This window comes from Molossus molossus, unplaced genomic scaffold (assembly GCF_014108415.1).
Source record: "Molossus molossus isolate mMolMol1 unplaced genomic scaffold, mMolMol1.p scaffold_m16_p_2, whole genome shotgun sequence".
NCBI lineage: Eukaryota > Metazoa > Chordata > Mammalia > Chiroptera > Molossidae > Molossus > Molossus molossus.
In genome coordinates this window covers 31,911,895-31,930,133 of record NW_023425355.1, presented here as the reverse complement: position 1 = coordinate 31,930,133, position 18,239 = coordinate 31,911,895, and the positions used below count along the sequence as shown (strand labels likewise).

Below are 18,239 nucleotides of genomic sequence, written 5' to 3'. Positions count from 1 at the left end.
GACAAATGTATGCTATCTCTTGCGGAGACTCAAAAAAAAAAAAAAATATTGTCTATCTCTCCAGCATCTTTCTTCCCTACCTCCCAGACTTACATGAACCAGGTAGTGCAATGGGGTATACCTGCATGCTTGCAATAACCAATGCAGCAGCAACTAGCATAGTGCCTTTGCAGAGAAGACATTCAGAAAAATCTTCCTTAAATTGTGTTAAAATGAGAAACAGCAAGAAAGAAAGTTGTGCAAACCATACAGCACAAGGGAAGGCAAGCCTTTGGGGTTCTTACAGTAACAAGTAAAGGTATACAATTGTGAAGGATTTCAGTTGGGAAACCAATATCTAATGTCCAAAATCTGAACCTTCTTTGTCACTTAGGAAAATTTATAACTCTTTCATTGTGCATGTTCCCATATGTTCCAAGAATATGTTATTTTTCCTGATATTCAAGGCTCTCCAGTAATCAAATCTACTTTACCAATCAAACACTAGCTCTGAGTGTTTTCTAATGTATTTCTGTGACATCACATAATCATTAAACTTGAGAATGCATGGATTATAAACTTAGGAATCAGAAATATCAACCTTCAAATTCCAATTCAGTCCTTTATTAGCTGTGTGACCTTAGGCAAATTTCTTAACCTCACTGAGTCTTAATTTCCTCACCAGTTAAAGTAATAACACCTATTTTATAGGGCTTGTGTGAAGTTATCATTCAATGAGATAATAAATACTATAATAATAGTAGCTATAATTTATTGTGACTCAACTATGTAGCAGGGTGTATACTCCTTTGATTGTACCACACTTAGGGAGTTGTACTCTTTTGGGGAGGAGACATCAAACTAAGAATTCAGGAAAAAGTATCCAGAGGATATGAAGACAGTTGCAAGTTTAGGCAGGAAGTCTTCTAGAATGACAAGCAAGATTAGATGTCAATTTTATCTCAATAAACCTGGCAGGGGCATGGCCAGTAAGTGATGGGTATCTCAACAGCAGGGTATGAGCATACACCAGAAGTCTAGGGACAGGCCCCATGCAACAATCCAACTTCAGCAGACTTTTAGTAAAATTTGAGGAGATATAGCAAAAAGTTTGCCATCTCAATTTTATCTTCCTTTACCAAAGTATATAAAAGACTTAGAAAATTGAAAGAGTCTGAAAGGAAATTTAGAATAACTTATTCTTAAATGTGGGATTGGAATGGGGAACAGACATAGTTGCTGTGTGGTCTTGGGGAAGTCACGTAACTTCTTGGGTCCAAGTTTCGTTATCTATATATTGGGTCCTCCACTTTTGGGGCTGGGGTAATGCTTAGAAATAAATATGTTTAAAGTGATTAATATGGGTGCCAGGCATACATAATAAATAGTGACTGTAGTTATTATGGCATTAAATATATACCTCAAGTTCTGAGCAATTCAAATGTCAGCTAAATGTAGGATGTCATCCACACACATCAGCAAAAATACAGGTACAAAAATCATGCTTGATATTTAATTTGATGAGATTTGGAAGAATTTATAACAACTAGCTTTCTTACACTGTTGTGATTCTGGAAAAAATGTGTAACATAGGGCCTAAGAGCTGCAGTTTGCATTGATCTCCTATAGTAATCATCAGTCGCCTCACACAATTTATTACTTAATTTTATCCTACCCTATGTAACATGAAGACAATTCAAAAATTTATCTCTCTCCTAGAATTCTCCCTGAATGCCACACTCATATATCCAACTGCCTAGTCAACATCTCCTCTAGGATATCTAATGGATGTCTCAAATAAAACATGGCCAAAACGGAACTCTTGAATCCAGCCACAAAATCTTGCCTTCCTCAGTCTTCCCCACTTAGTAAATAGCACTACTGTCTACTTCATTATTAAAACTGAAAACTTCAGAATCACCATGAGAAAGTTCAGTCATTTCTACTACTACAACATCACTTGAATCTGTCCACATTTCTATCTATAGTACCAGTATTCTGGTCTAAGCCACCATCATCTTTGAGATGCTATACTAATAGCCTTTAAACATGTTTCCCTATCTCCTTCCATCTATTCTCCATAGAGAATCCAGAGAAATTTTTTTTAATTTTGTTTACTGCAAGGCAAAAACGATGTGAAATTTGTGTACTTAAGATCATTCAGTAATCTTCATCCTGCTCTTGGGATAAAGACCAAAACCTATAAGACACTATCTTATCTGGTCCTTGTCTACCTTTCTAATCTCATTTTGCCCCACTCTTCCCACTACTCTCTATCATCCAACCACACTGCTCTCCTGTTCCCTAAGCATGCAAAGATATTTGGCACCTCAAAGCCAACGCATGCTATTCCCTCTGAAATGTTGTTTTGCCCACCCTTCACCTAGATGGCTTTTTCTTAACCTTCAGAGTCGCACCTAAATGTTATTTTGCTTCAAGTAGATCTTGGCATTAAATATATACCTAAATATATACATATTCTTCCAAAATGCCATATTTAATGCCCAATGATCAAATATAAAATAAGGGCCACCTACCTCTCAGTTAGTCTGTGTTATTTTCCTTTTTATCACTTATTGTCATTACTAATTTATATACTTATTTGTTTAATCTCTATCTATTCCCTCCTCCCATTACACTATAAATTCAATTAGGACAAAAACCAGGTCCTGTTGTTGTTGTTGTTATTCACCTCTACTCAACAAGCATCATGCGTACTTGACAAATGTTAAAAGAATATCAAATATATTAATTGTGGAGTGAGGGTTGATAATCAATGTATATGATAATAAATACCTGTTTACTTGTCCTAAATGTCATTTTTACCTTTTACCTCCCTCCCATACTAGTCAGGTGGTAAATTAAATAACAACATGAAGATAATTATACTGGCACAAAATACAAGGATATAGATACTTACAGATGTTTCATTTTAGGAGCAACGGGGATTGGGTAATTAAATTATTATTTAAAATGCTTTTTATCGCCCAGCCAGTGTGGTTCAGTGGTTAAACATCAACACATGCACCAAGAGATCACTGGTTCAATTCCTAGTCAAGGTACATTCCCAGGTTGTGGGCCCGATCCCCAGTGGGGGACATGCAGGAGGTGGCCAATTGATGTTCTCTCTCATTGATATATCTGTCTCTCTCTCCCTCTCCCTTTCTCTCTCTCTAAAAATCAATAATGAAAAAAAATGCTTTCTATCATAAAAAAGTAAAGCCTAATTATTTCTCATGCAACTTTACTTTTTAAATTGATTTTAGAGAGAGGGAGGGAGAGAGAGAGAGAAACGTCCATGTGAAAGAGAAACCTTAATGATTGGTTGCCTCACACATGTTCCTCGAATGGGGATCTAACATGCAACCTGGTATGTGCCCTGACCAGATCAAACCCACCACCTTTTGGTGTACAGAATGATGCTCCAACCAATGGAGCCACACCAGCCAGGGCCGTCATGCAACTTTTAAGCCAGAGTTTATAGTGAAGCTATGATGCTCTGACCATCAAAATAGAGCAAACAACTTAGGTTATCAACCCAATCTCTTTTGAACATTATTATTACTACTTTTCCATCTCATTTCTTCAGAATATAGCTGGAGAGAGTTATCAGACACTATAGGTAGGCTCTGATGCAAAGTATTCAACACACACACACACACACACACACACAGCACCTAAATTGACTCACAGGAAATTGATTAAGTGACTACTATATCCCAGACAAACAAGTGGGTATTTTTTCTAACCAGTCAGTGAAGATCAAGGCCATTTACCTAAAAAAAGAATCAACTTTCTGTGCCTACAAACCCATGCCTATGCAGCTCATCACTTAGGCTTTTGCATCTGGTACTTCCCAGTTGTTCCTCAGGATCCCTACCTGAGGATAGTGCCAAATCACAGAGATTTCTAGCTATATAAAGTACTTCTGGTATCAAGAAATTATTTATGAACTTGAACTGATTATTTATTTTCCTATTTGACAGTCAAAGTAGGCTATTTAACTGTCATTATAACCCACCAGTGATGAATCACAATGACATAAGGTATTGATGGACAGGAAAAGGCTGCTTTCTCTAATATGCTGATCTTTAGGAGCAATTTCTACCTCAGCTTTGTCTTAGCAGCCTTTGCTCACACATTACTAAAAATGTCTTGCTACTGGCAAAAGCTCATTTATACAAACAACGATTTTTGATTTGATCACCTTAATTGACAAATTATTCCACATGATAGCATCTCCTTGAATAAAATAGTTTTTCCTACAACACTTATGTAAGCAGCCCTTTGCTTGAGTTTTTCATAGCCCCTGGTAAACTTCTTAATTCTTAAAAGGTGTCCTCTATAAATGAAGCACCTTATTTAAAGTAGCTATTTGTCTTAGACAATTTGTCAGATTATCTTCTTGTGGTAAAATGGCTGTGAGGTCATCTTTGCAATGTTTCCAGTAAAATAATAATGATGAAGATAATGATAATAATCATAATAATGCCATCTATTGAGTACCTACTATTTCCTAGACACCATTATAAGTGTTTTTCATATATTAACTTCACTCAACACAACAACACCTCGCCATTTTGCAGGGGAAAAAAAAAATGGTTCATAAGTGTAAATTATTCCCCTGGCCAGTTTGGCTCAGCAGTTAGAGCATCGGCCCATGCACCAGAGAGTACCAGGTTCGGTTTCCACTAAGAGCATGTACCTCGGTTGTAGTTTGTCCCCAGGTCCGGTTGGGGTTGTGTTGGTGGCAACCACTCAGGGTGTCCCTCTCACATGGATGTTTCTCTCTCTCTCTCTTCCTCCTCCTCTCCCTCCCACTCTGTCTGAAGATAAATGTAAAAATGTCCTCGGGTGAGTGTAAAAAACAGAAGTGTAAATTATTTTTCTCAAAGTCATACAGCTTAAGTCAGAATAAAGAATTGCATCATGTTTTCTCTAGTTATGAAGCAGGGTCCAAAGAAGCAAATCAAGTTTTCCAAGTGTTCCATGGGTCTTGTCTTAGAATCAAATTATTTGTGCATGGCCGGTGTGCTCAGTGGTTGAGCATCAACCCATGCACCAAGAGGTCAATTCCTGGTTAGGGCACATGCCCAGGTTGTAGGCCAAATACCCTGAGGGGGGGGCATGCAGGAGGCACCAAATTGATGTTCTCTCTCATTGATGTTTCTCTCTCTCTCTCCCTCTCCCTTACTCTCTCTCTAAAAATCAATGAAGGGAAAAAAATTTTTTATCCTCACCCGAGGACATTTTTTTTAGTTTTTTATTCAGATAGACTGGGAAGGAGAGAGAGAAAGAGAGAGCGAGAGAGAGAGAAACATCGACGCAAAAGAGACACATGGAGTGGTTGCCACCCGCATGACCCAACCAGGGCCTGGGACAAACTGCAACTGAGGCACATGCCCTTAGTGGGAACTGAACCTGGGTCTCTCTGGACCGCAGGCTGACTCTCTAACTACTTAGCAAAACCAGCCAGGGCAAATTTTTTTTTTTTTTTGGTATGTGCCTCTAGCTGGAACCGAACCTGGGACTCTCTGGTCCGCAGGCAGATGCTCCAACCGCTGAGCAAAACCATCCAGTGCTAAAAAGTTTTTGTTTAGCTAAAATTGCTTTATATATATTTCTGAGAAACATCTTCCTCTAGATATTTTTCAAGATATTTTCTCATCTTTCTATATATAAGAAAATTAGTTCTAGTCAAATCAGATCATAGTACTATGAGCAATGTAGTTTTATAAGCATTTACTACTGAAAGGGGCTTAGGCTTTGAGAAAACAATAACAACTTCAATCTTCATTTCAGCTTTATCATTTAGTTGTTGTAGAACATTGAGAAAAAAATACATAACTTCTCTGACTTTCAACTTCAACATCTATAAAGTGGAGCTAAAATGATATAACACCTCACAGATTTTGACATGCTTAAATGAGATAATATATGTGAAAACATAGAGCTCTGCTACAAGCTTCATAATTGTATGTTACATCTAACTGTTAAGGTAAAACTTTGTATGGGATACAATGGCTCCTGGAGGACATTAATCTATAGTAATATAAAAACCTAAACAAAGACCATCTCTAAGATAATTAATTGTAAATTAGCACCAGAGAGTGTAGTGAAAACTTTTGCAAAATTGCCAAGACGATTTAGAAGAAACAGGTTATTGTAAAATAAGGTTAATCTGTGAAGAATTCATGAAGGAAGTACAGAAGTGAAAATCTGTTTTGGTAAAGAGGAGTTAAAGGTTATGAAGCAAGCAAGCAAGCAACAAGGAAAGGAACTAGTGGCATTTACTGAGCACTGTTGTGTGCATAAGTTATACAGGTAGTTTGTAGCAGGTTGCTTTAAGAGTAAGATTTGGGAACAAATGTGGCTTCAAATCCTAACTTCACCACATAGTAGCTGTGTGATCATAGACAAGTAGCCTGTCCTGTCTGAGTCTCTATTTCTTCCCTTATAAAATAGGGAAAATAACACCAACCTTCCAAGGTTGTGAATTTTGACTTATTGTAAAGTATAATGTCTGACTCAATAAATGGTGGTTCTCTAGCATCTGTTCCACTCTATTGAATTTATTTCATGGCTGCTCTCCCGACACACCAAGCTCCTAGTTTGAATTCCTTTAGAAGGGTGTTTGATAAAATATTCTCAGCTTGCTTAAACCACTGCTTTCAGGTTGTGGGAGAGGAAGGTAGCTGAGACTCTCACAAATAAAAATAATGGACCCAGGAGAATCTGTGCCCATGAATCTCAGGGGCCTACAAACCTAGGTGTCACAATGTAATTCCTTCCCAAGAAACCCCTCCTCATCTTTAATTAAAGCCAGAGAAGTCAGCCAAGCAGTGAATGATCACCTCAGGTGCTGGAAGAGAGCAACTGGAGCAGAACTGGCCTGAATTGAGCATGTTTGTCATATCCTGCTGTCACATGCTCTAACTTGTTCACCCTTAGCCCTGCAAGCAGGTCTCCTACACAGCTACTTGCAAAATAAACCCACAAGAATGAATGTTCTCACAGTCCCTGACTTTGCAGAGAAGCAAGACTATCTTTCTATTGATGGGACAGTTAATAGTGTTTGCTCAGCTCCCTATAGGGCATAGAAACATGATACTAACATTTTCCTAGGCCAGAGACTGAAAATCTCTTTGACTGTGGTTGTCACCAACAAGGTTAATGGATAGCCCTGTGTCATAGGTTGTGGCAGAGGAAGGAAAATAAGGAAGAGAAAGGAAAGAAAAAATAAGAGTGGTAGAAAAAGAAGGAACACTCAAGACCCTCCTCCACTAATTTTAAGCAGGCTTTTTTTATCCCTCCTAGTCCCCCAAGGTCATGAGTAGAGTTGACCTTGTTTCTAGAAGGAGCAAGCAATCACCCTGAAGGGTATGAATTGTGACACTCTGGGAATGACCATACATAGGCACTGTAAAACTGCCAGAAATTCCCACCGTTAGTCATGACTATGAGTTACAGAATTGAAATATCTATTAAATTGCAAATATGTTAGCTGAGAAGGGAAACATTTTCAGCCATTATCAGTCATTAATTCTTTATCTCATTGAGGTATTACATCAGCCCCAGCAGAAAGCAAGAATCTGAGATGGCCTACAGAGAAGGCAGGATATTAGGACATTTAAGAGTCCAAGAAAGGACAAATATGTCTTTCAAGGTAGGCTGGATAGACTAGGAAAAGCCAGGGTCATCCAGTTAGAAAGAGGAAAGCATAGGAGGAAAGGCAAATGAGCTGCTGCAAGCAAGTTCTGGTCATGAGATTTCTGTACCTGCGACTATGCAAAAGAATAGTCAATTATGAAATGCATAGCCAGTCATGTGAAAGTTCCCATAATGTAGCCAAGAACTGTTGACTGCTGAGAGCTATCCACATTAAGTCACACAAAATGTATAAAGGAGATACATTCTCATGTGATAATCAGGACACCCACATTCAGATCATGTTACCTGGCTGCTCAGAGAGAACATGAGGAGAGGGAACATATGCCAATGATATTTTCCCATAGGTACTTCACATCACACTACTTCAGGGTAGATTCAAGGCAGGTGATTTATCCCCATGGCTCTTCATTTCTCTGTAACACTTGAGACCAACTTGCTTCATCATCTAAACCTCTCTTCTCTGTAAGGTGATCAATTTGTCAATGTCCCTCTGGTAATATGGCATCCATAAATTTTGCCCTTCGCTCTCTGTTGGATCGACCAGTCTATTGAATGGTGTAATTAATTAGGATACCTTCTGAGCACTGTTCTTTCTTTGTCTATTAACGGCTTTCCAGGCCACTTAAGGGTTCGTTTTTTCCCCGCTTTCTGCCAGAGACGGAAACAGTGGAACAGAGTCTGAATCAGAAACTTCCTCAATCCTTTAAGACAAAATCCGTAGTCAGGCAGACTCCTCACCCCCAGCAAGTGAATTTATCCTACAGGTATGTTTTATTTGCTCTACACAGTGTTCTACAAGTCAGGAATTTCCACATAAAATCCAAACTTCTAGTATCTCTTCTAAATGAGAGGGACTAGCATTATTGGATCCTCAGTCTCACATGACAGCAATCAGCTAGGACTAAGTCATGTTGTTGAAATTCTTCAGCTTGCCCTTCCCTGTTCCCTTGTATACCCACTCAGATACATGACCTACCTGGTTTCTAGAAGCATTTAAGTACTGATTGATTAGGGAACTATCCCTTTTATAGGAATAGAACTTGAATTTTTTTAAGTAGCAGGTTATTTCTGAGATTCTTAGAACTAAGCTCTGGGGTCACCAACTTCAGAGTCTCCTGGGGTTTCATCTCCTCTTCTTCTCTCTCAGAAGCCAGAATCAGGAGACTATGGACAGAATAACAGTGAGATATGACAGGAAAGCATTGTGCTAGGGATCAGAATATTGGAGTTCTAGTTCTGGACATGCTAGTCACCAGCTGCCACCTCAGGAAAAATGGTTTAAACATTCTGAGCCATAGTTTGTTCTGCTGAAAAATACAAATAATAATAGTATCTTTGCTGCTGACTCCATAAAGCTATGTGAAAAACAGAATGAGATACCAGAAGTGAAAGTGTTTTGAATTTATAAAGTACTCTACAAACACAAAACTTTCTTACTTGTACCTAAACAAAGCATTTAACAATAAAATAAGCACACAACAGATCCAAGCTATATATAATGTTTGGATACCTACTACATGTTCTGCACTTGGGGAGATAGAAAAGAAATGGTCAACAAATATCTGTCCTTAAGGAGCTTATAGGCTATTTGAGAAAATAAGATACCCTGGATGCCTTGCAACAAAGAAAACTTTTTAACTTTGACCTAGTAGATAAACACATTGTCACAGAACCTCTGTCCATTCCCCTCCCCTCTTCTTCTTTCTCTCCTAAAAATGACCATTAAAATATCTTAGAGCCCAACTGGTGTGGCTCATTGGTTGAGTGTGGACCCCTGCACCAAGAGGTTGCTGGTTTGATTCCAGCAGTCAGGACACATATCCAGGTTGTGGGCCAAATACCCAGTTGGGGTGGGGCATGCAGGAGGCAACCAATCGATGTTCCCTCTTATAGATGTTTCTTTCTTTCTGTCCCTCTCCATTTCTCTCTCCAAAAATCAATCAATCAATCAATCAATAAAAAAAAATTAAAAATATATCTTAGAAGTGGAGCTCCACAAAACACAGTTTGGAAAACACTATTTTAATGAATAAATTTACATTTTTCACAGGTTCCAGAAGCAATGTAATTTTGTCCTTACCTCACTTCATTCACAACCACGTTAGAAACTTGGATCCTGAGTACCTTGTTACACAGAATAAGCACTGATTTATGTGTTGATTAGTCTTTATCAACTGAATCAACATCATTTAACTAGACAATTCAACATTGCTTCACTTTCACTTGCTCAAAATCATTGTCATAATTTCAATTAACCTCTTTGGAATCAATTTTTTCTCAATATGGATTTTCATATGAATAGAACAAAATGTCAACAAAACATAAAGTTTAGAAAATTCCTTCATACATTCTTGCTTTTCCTGGTGCTACAATTTTCCTTGGTTTTCTTCTAGCACATCCTTAACTCATTTAATTCTGTGTCCCATTTCTACCAATCTGATCAAAGTTGCTCACTGAGAGCAAATTATTAAGCTCTAAAATGTTGAGTGTATCCTTTTCAGGGGTATCTAAATTCCATTAGAAAATTATTAAAGACTGAAAAGAGAATGTAAAAAACAAAACAAAACAAAAAACATATGATGGAATGATGGGCTTTGTCATCCATATTTTGTAGAGAGCTTTTAATATACATTAACACTCTGGGGGGCCCCTATCATGTTTTTATGTGGTTGTTGAATTAGATATCACTTCTGTTGTATTACTACTATTTAATCAAAATCTCCACTTCTATTTACTTCCCAACTTTCCACCATATCCCTATGTTCTACTATTTTTTCCTACACCCACTCTCATCCCAATGTCTCAGCATTAGCAGTAGAGACACAAAAAAACAAAGAACCAAGTCCATAAAAAGTCTGTTTTCAAACTTGATGTGAAATTGTTTCCTCTGTGTGTAAATAACTGTCATTCTCCATACCAGAGGAAATTATTCTAAGAAGCTATGCAGCCTAAAAGACGCCTGCAACAACACACTACCAATTACTTTTAGCTTTGCAAAGTGAAATTAAAAGCACTGTCTGCATTTAAACATCTTCACCAAAGACAGATCCCACTGTCCACTTTGCAGTTTTACCAAGTTTTACATGTCCATATTACTTTGCTAGTATTGCTTAATAGTAACCCAGCAGTAAATCTTTGAGACATATCCATAGAATGAACCTTTTTTTTTCAGCCATGGTGGTCAGACACCAGTGGGTTAAGAGATTATCCCTAGTGTTTTAAAAATCCCAAATCAAGAATTCTAAAGCTCTCAACAATAGCCAGGAGGGGTATTATTTGCATATTCGCCTAGGGGGCAGATAGGTTGTGTTTTTGTGGTTTTTTTTTTATTTTTTATAAATAGCTAATATGCATTTCTTGCATTTCTTAAAAGGTGCATAAAATCATGCATTTGTAAATGATTTGCTAGGTGAATGGTGAATTATCTTCCAAATACAGTTAATTAGTGCTGGCTTCCTGCTTGTGTTAGAAGCCTCTATACTTTATGTCAGCCTTTGACCTTCTCAAGGTAGATAGTCTCCTTTAATCCCAGAAGACTCTATTCCATTAGTTTGCCCACATTTCACTCCTCTTCTCCTCCTTCCATTATCACCTGTTCTACATTCTCATCATCATATGACCAACCTTCTCTTCTCTTTTTATCACTTCAACTAGCCCTCTACACAAAATACAATGTGAGAATAAAAGAAAAAGTATCTATAAAACAGCATGTAGCTACCTAAAATATGCTGTGGTAAATAAAACTGTTAGCTGTTGGTGCCTTTACCAAATGACCTGAACATACCATTGCACATGTCTGTTTCCCTACTAATCTACAGCCTTCAAAGGAATAAAAATAAATTTCTACAATAACATTAAACAGGTCTGCTATGATTTATATATTAAAAGTATTCTAGGAAAATTGCACTTCAGTTAAATCTTATTTTAATGTAGCAGGAAAGCTGACTATTTAAAGAAACCTTATGATAAATTATTTTATATGGAAAAATAATTTCATAAAAACAATGATTGTCTTCTAATTCATCAGTATTGAATATCTGGATCTTCTTGTAACTCATTTATTTAAAGCAAGTATCAGCTATACACTTTAAGAGAACACTTGTTTTACAAAAGAAATATTTTTCAGATTTATAAATTTAAAAAGAACAGTCAATAACATAACCTTTTAAAACTCATAGACTCAAAATATAGTATTAAAGAATCTCTAATCTACATAATTTTGTAAGTAACTAATCTTACAAATTTCATATCAAAATTCCTATCTTGCGCCTGAATATTGCTAAACTCAAAACAAATATGAGTGGATTAATCTTTAAATAATTCCAGCCTTATATTTTGAATAGTGAGAGGAAAATCCATTAATTGCTATTTAATACTGAGCATATAATGCAGTCTAACATAAAATATTACAGATAAAAATAAACCTTTACAAAAAAAATATTCAACTTTTATACCAAGAAGTCATTTTGTTTCTATATCAAGCAGAATATTTGAATGTGTGGCAAAAAATGGGCCACATACTAAACCTGACAAGCTCAGGGAAGGCCCAAGTGGGGGTCTTACAAACTCAGAGACCTAAAATAACAGCAAATGATGGTCTGAAATGAAAACATCCTAATTAAAAGCAAGACATGGCAGGTTGTCATGTCCAGGCCAGTATCTTTCTTGACAAAGGCCAATCTTTACCTTAATTGAGCCTGTGTATTATCTTTTTGCATCTAAGATGACATGCCTTTGGAATGTCAGAGTAATTTCTTTTTGCCAAACCCCGAAGGGCACAATCTCCCACCAAAGCAGAGACCACAGAACCCTTCATTGATATCTTGTTCCCCAAATAATTTCTTTATGTGTTATAAATATTAATTGTTAATTATTCTATACCCATCAATGTAAAAGAAATATGTGCCTATCCATTTTACTTTTTATCCAATCTCTGAGACTTTACCACTTCTCTTTTGCCTGCCTCCCTAATCTACCACCAATGGATTTCATGTATCCTTCTTCAGTCTTCTGCTTTGATTTTAGTGTTTAAAATATGGTGCAAAACTGCCATTTTCTGGAGCATTTTCTCAATCCACTGAAATTTTGCTTCCCAGCAATTGTCATCAGTTTGGCTCAAATAAACTCATAAAAAAATCTTACACATTTGCATGTTCCTTGTGTCATTTACTTGAGGTAGTGCAGCAGGAGTCCAAAGAAGCCCACCCAGGACCATCTTGCAGACTCAGACCTGTGATAGGTACCAGCAGGGGCTCACTATACCCTACCAACTCCTTGCTTTGCATCAGGTAAACTTGTGTGAAGTTTTTCTCAGAATTCCAGACCTCCTTGTTTTAAGGTAAGAGACCCTGACTTCATTTGTGCTATATATTTTTTTAAATTCTCTTAGTGGAACTAAAAGATAAGGGTTCAGATAACCCAGGCTAAACTTAATAGTTGAGATAATTCAGCACAGGAGGAAAAAATAGGTTAGTGCTTGAATAAATATATAAACTTAAAATTGATGCAAGATAATTTTGAATTATTTTTTAGCACACAACACATACTCAGTAATTCTTTATTTAAATGATAAGTGAACATATTACTATTTCAGTGGTTAAGTTTGTTTTATACACACACTCCCTTGACAGGTTTCCCTTGGTGACTAAGAATCTTTCCTTATTTTCATGACAGCTCTTAGAAACTTGGGTGAAACAATTTGGAGCCTATGAAAATTAGTTTTCAGGTGTGTGTGTGTGTGTGTGTGTGTGTGTGTGTGTGTGTGTACTAACAGACAAACAAGGGAATCAAACCTATGACTTTGACTTATTTAGCACCATTCTCTCAGCTACTCTTTCTCAAAGCATGATACTTAAAAAGCATGCAACAAAGCAACCTGGACAAAAAGGCAAATTCCCAGATGATGCACTAAATTAGAATCTGAGGAATCTGGGAATATGTATCTAAAGAATTTTATCTTCATCCTACCTGGGTTTTTCCACATGATTCTGATGCACACTACAGTTGGACAACCTCTAGGAAGTTGAGTTCAGGTAAAATTTTAAAACCATAGTCCAGCTACACTGAAAGTTTGGGGCAAGCAAATTAACACCTTATACAATACACAAAATAAGTATCTCTAACTCTGCTTTTCCAGATTCTAAAAAGAAACTAAAGAAGCAAATGTGGTGTCACTATTACAAATTAGATGGAAGCATAAAGAGGTTTAGTGTTTACTTTATTCTAATCTAATTTAAGAAAACCTCAGCCAAATGTTACAAACTTTAGTAAATGATTCCCAAATGGAAGAGCTCTGTAAGCATCTGATAAGGATTGTATGCCTATGGTCAAAGTGATGATGCTGCAAGGATTTGTGCACTGTCAAGTCACTTATTAATGGTACATCACTGCCTGTGATTAATTCTTCTGGTTGAATAAGGCAGATCTTTGCTATTTGGAATTGGCCCAATATGGTAGTTATTTTAAAAACTCATGGGGAAAGAACATGCTAAGTTCTAATCAAAAGAATAATTTAAACCTTCACAGAAGATACTCTACAAATTAAGACTAAGAAGTAAAACTGTAAAGCATTAGGATAGAGAGTGAACTAAAGTGTACATATTAATTTCTAATACAAATGTTTTGTATTTCTTGTATTAGCATTCAGAATTTCAAAATAGACAAAAATACCAGTTGACTCTCATGTATAAAAGTCCTAATTAAACATATGATTTATAGCAATGCACTTACTGAGCAAGCGCTGTCATTAATAGACAGATTTTAACATTATTCCAAATGCTGAATATTGCTAGATATAAACATAAGTAATACAGATGGAAATGTGTATTCCTAACATCAGTGAGAGTATGATATAATTAACCGAGTTAATGTCAACATTAGATGGCTAAATAGGTAATGTGCAAGTGTATTAGTAATAAGTTAATTAATTCAATAAAAATTATAATTGTCAGAATAATGTCAAATTTTACCATGCCTTAGATTTTATCCACAATACTAATTTATGTGTACTTACACACACATACACACACACACACACACACACACACCCCTAAAACATATATAAGAAGAAGAAACTAATCAAGAGTGGTTGAGGAAAAATAGCAGTTAGATTTTTTGCCATACAATTTTTTAGGGTCCATCACATACCATAACATTTATGGTATCAGGTTCTGTCCTATGTCTTCAAAAATTAATTTTGAACATTCTCCACCAGGTAGAAATATCCTGAGTTTCTCTCTTCTACTATGTGTAGAACTACTAGTTTATGCTTCAACTTTACTTCAGATTTCAAACATACACATGCATGCCATTCTTTTGAAGTTGCTCCATTTAAGAATCACTAGTGGTCCACAATAACATCACTCATTATTAATAAATTTGTATAAATTATATTTGGGATGTAGTGTAAGAGTTCACTCTAAAAGCCCAACAGAACCTTATTCTGAGGGAGCCTTCACACAAACAAATTATACATATGAGTTAAGTCAGCATTCTAGAATGCTTCCAGTATATCTTTTCTGAGATGTTTAGTAACAATCACTTATATTTTGATTAAGAATCTTTCATAGCCCTGGCCGGTTTGGCTCAGTGGTTAGAACATCGGCCTGCGGTCTGGAGAGACCCAGGTTCAGTTCCCGCTAAGGGCACGTGCCTCGGTTGCAGTTTGTCCCTAGCCCTGGTTGGGTCGTGTGGGTGGCAACCACTCGATGTATCCCTTTCATGTTGATGTTTCTCTCTCTTTCTCCCTCCCACTCTATCTGAACAAAATATCAAAAAATGTCCTCAGGTGAGGATAAAAAAACAAAAACAAAAACGAATCTTTCATAAAGGCAGAAAACAAATAAACATCAATTGGGTCATTGTTCCCTAAATTAATTGTTCATATTCTGCATATAGCTTATCAGTACAACTTTTTAATAGCAAGCTTCTCAACTATTTGATTTGAAGCCAATTATAAATTCACAGCAAGTTGGCTCTTTGTAGAAAACTTGAATTTCTTTCCATACAAAATTAAACTTAAAATCTCACTTTCCATAAGTTAGAAGAACCAATTCCTACCTGTAACTTTCAATTCGGTTGTTCGTCTTACAAGTTTTCCTTCATATTTAAGTTCACAAGTGTAATTTCCTCCATCTTCTTCTTGAACTTCCTGAATTAGAAGAGCATTTCCTTTCTGTATTATTATGCTTCTCCACATTTTTGGCTTGCATTCCTGCAGAGAAAATATTTTCAAGCAAGTAAAAATTAAAAATTCACATCACTAAGTTTCAGTACTGACAAGTTTGTACTTTCACATTTTGTACTCTACTCTTTAGTTTTCAAAATGCTTAACTAAAGAGTTAAGTCAAGGACCAGAAAACATCACAATGCATCCAATTCACATATCACAACTATCACTCTAAGAGCCATTTTTAAAGGTCTTATGCCAAGAACAAAAAGTCTCTAGAAACCTTCTTCTCAAATAGAAAAGCATATAAAGCTACCTAAATGCAAAACTGATATAGCAGAACCTCAAAAGTCACTAAATATCATCATAATGCCCTGGTTCGTTCTATTTGACAGGGATATTTCCTAAGAGTTCTAAGAAGTTAGTGTTTATTTAACAACATAATATACTACAAGGGAGTCTTAGGCATTATTAAGAATTTATAATAGGCTTTTATATTAACAATGTTTGCAATGGTTTAATTAATTACTTCATATAGTAACAACTAATACTAATATTCAAGAGTATCCCTCTCCATAGTCAAGAGATCCATTTGGATGGGGGTGGGACATTTAGAAAATTAGGCTTAAGGAGTTCTCTAGAAACATAGCTAGGTAAAATAAAGACACACTTTGTTTTAGTACTAGGATGGAGATATTATCTACCTACTTCTGGGTCAGAGATTTATGACCAGAGAATAAGATATGGGGTTTTGAAGTCAATTCTTCCACTCTCTCCGGATGGTAATGTGAAGGGGTCTTGCTAATGGGATTGAAATTCCCTTGAAAAGAATGTTTAACTCTTGTCCAAAGAGTGACAAGATATAGCAATAGCCAAGTATATAAGAATATTCAGTCAAGTGGCTTTGTCTTTTGGAGATTTCTCAGTCTATGTGTTAGATATTATTCCAGTTTGTTTGCCACTCATCTTAAATGTTAAACCAAAATGGGAACCAGAAGCTGTGCAAACATCAATGGAGGTGTAGGGGATATTTGTGAGAGAATACTGAATATTCAAGGCAAAGTATTTTATCATATAAATTCTGAATCTCTCAGTTAAGGTAATAAAAAATTGATTGTGAAGCAGATTATGTAGATAATAGTTGAGAGCACTTTCCACTTTCCAAACCATTGGTATAAAAAAACATACTTTGAGAACTGAAATGGCGGTGAAGTGAATGGAGCTATACAGACCATCTCCCAGGACCAAACTGGATTTACAACGAAAATAAAAGCAAATCATCAGGAAGGGGCAACCGAAAGACACCTCGGAGGAACACATAACCAGAAACACCAACTCAATCCTGGTAGGCTTGCGAGGACGCAAGAGGGGGCTGGGAGCCCACGGTTCCCAGCAGCCTGGGCAGGGACCAGGGGACTCGGCTGGAAGATACTGCTACCGCCTCCCTTGTGACCCCGCCTGAGTCCTGAGAACTCTGTTGCCTGCTAAACCATCCCCTGGTGCCGCACGAACTCACTGGGACCAGGGGGCGTGGTGGGAAGTTGCTGCTACCGCCTCCCTTGTGACCTTGCATGGGTCCTGGGAAATCTATTGCCTGCTAAGCCCTCGGCTGGTGCCACACAGACACGTGGGGACCAGGGGACTCAGTGGGACACTGCTACCAGGGCTGAGTCCTGTGAACTCTGCATGCTAATCCCTCGGCTGGTGCGGCACAGACTCGCAGGGACCAGGGGACTCAGTGGGACACTGCTACCAAAGCTGAGTCCCACGAACTCTGTGTGTTAAGCCCTCGGTTGGTGCCGCACGGACTCACAGGGACCAGGGGAGTGTGCTGGAAGCTACTGCCACCTCTGCAGTGTCCCGCTACCATGGCTCAGTCCTGGGGTTCCTGATGAGTGCAACGCACTTGGCTGGAGCCACAGCCGGGCCTCCCATGACTGGAAGCAGTGCCCTCGGGTTAAAAGACCCAGGCGGCTCCACGATGCAGAGTCCACACAGAGGCTAAATTGGCAGCAGCCACTCACCTTGGGCTCCGGCAGAGGGAAGGCAGACTTGACTAGAACTGTGTAGGGACACTTGGGTTTTGGAGGGTGCTAAGAGCTTTCGTTGAATGCAGCCATGCAGGACTGTGGTTATTTTACTCCTAACCAGGGCACTGGGGAGTGGCCCGGCCCCTCCCTCAGAGATTTGACCCCACCTGGTGGCCATTGAAATGCTAATTGAGGCCCATTAACAACCAACAGCTGCCCCACACTCAGGAAATCCTCTTATCTTGAGCACATGAGGAAGTTTTTCAGGCAACTCAGAAACCAAGGGTCTGTAGGTGACCTCTACTAATAGCCTCCAGGCAAAAAAAGCTAGAGGATAACTACCATTTCCTGGGCTAGCAACACGAACCAGAAAAGCTAAGACTAGACTGTGG

The 18,239-nt window shown here is 37.6% G+C and overlaps 1 protein-coding gene across 1 annotated transcript in view; it reads right to left on the bottom strand.

The window, feature by feature from the left end:
• Positions 1-18,239, bottom strand: part of IL1RAPL2 (interleukin 1 receptor accessory protein like 2) — a 1,440,342-nt gene that overhangs the window by 664,966 nt on the left and 757,137 nt on the right. The window contains exon 4 of the mRNA XM_036270972.1: positions 15,709-15,862. Coding sequence (XP_036126865.1) covers positions 15,709-15,862 — 154 coding nt within the window. The remainder of the gene's footprint in view (positions 1-15,708; positions 15,863-18,239) is intronic.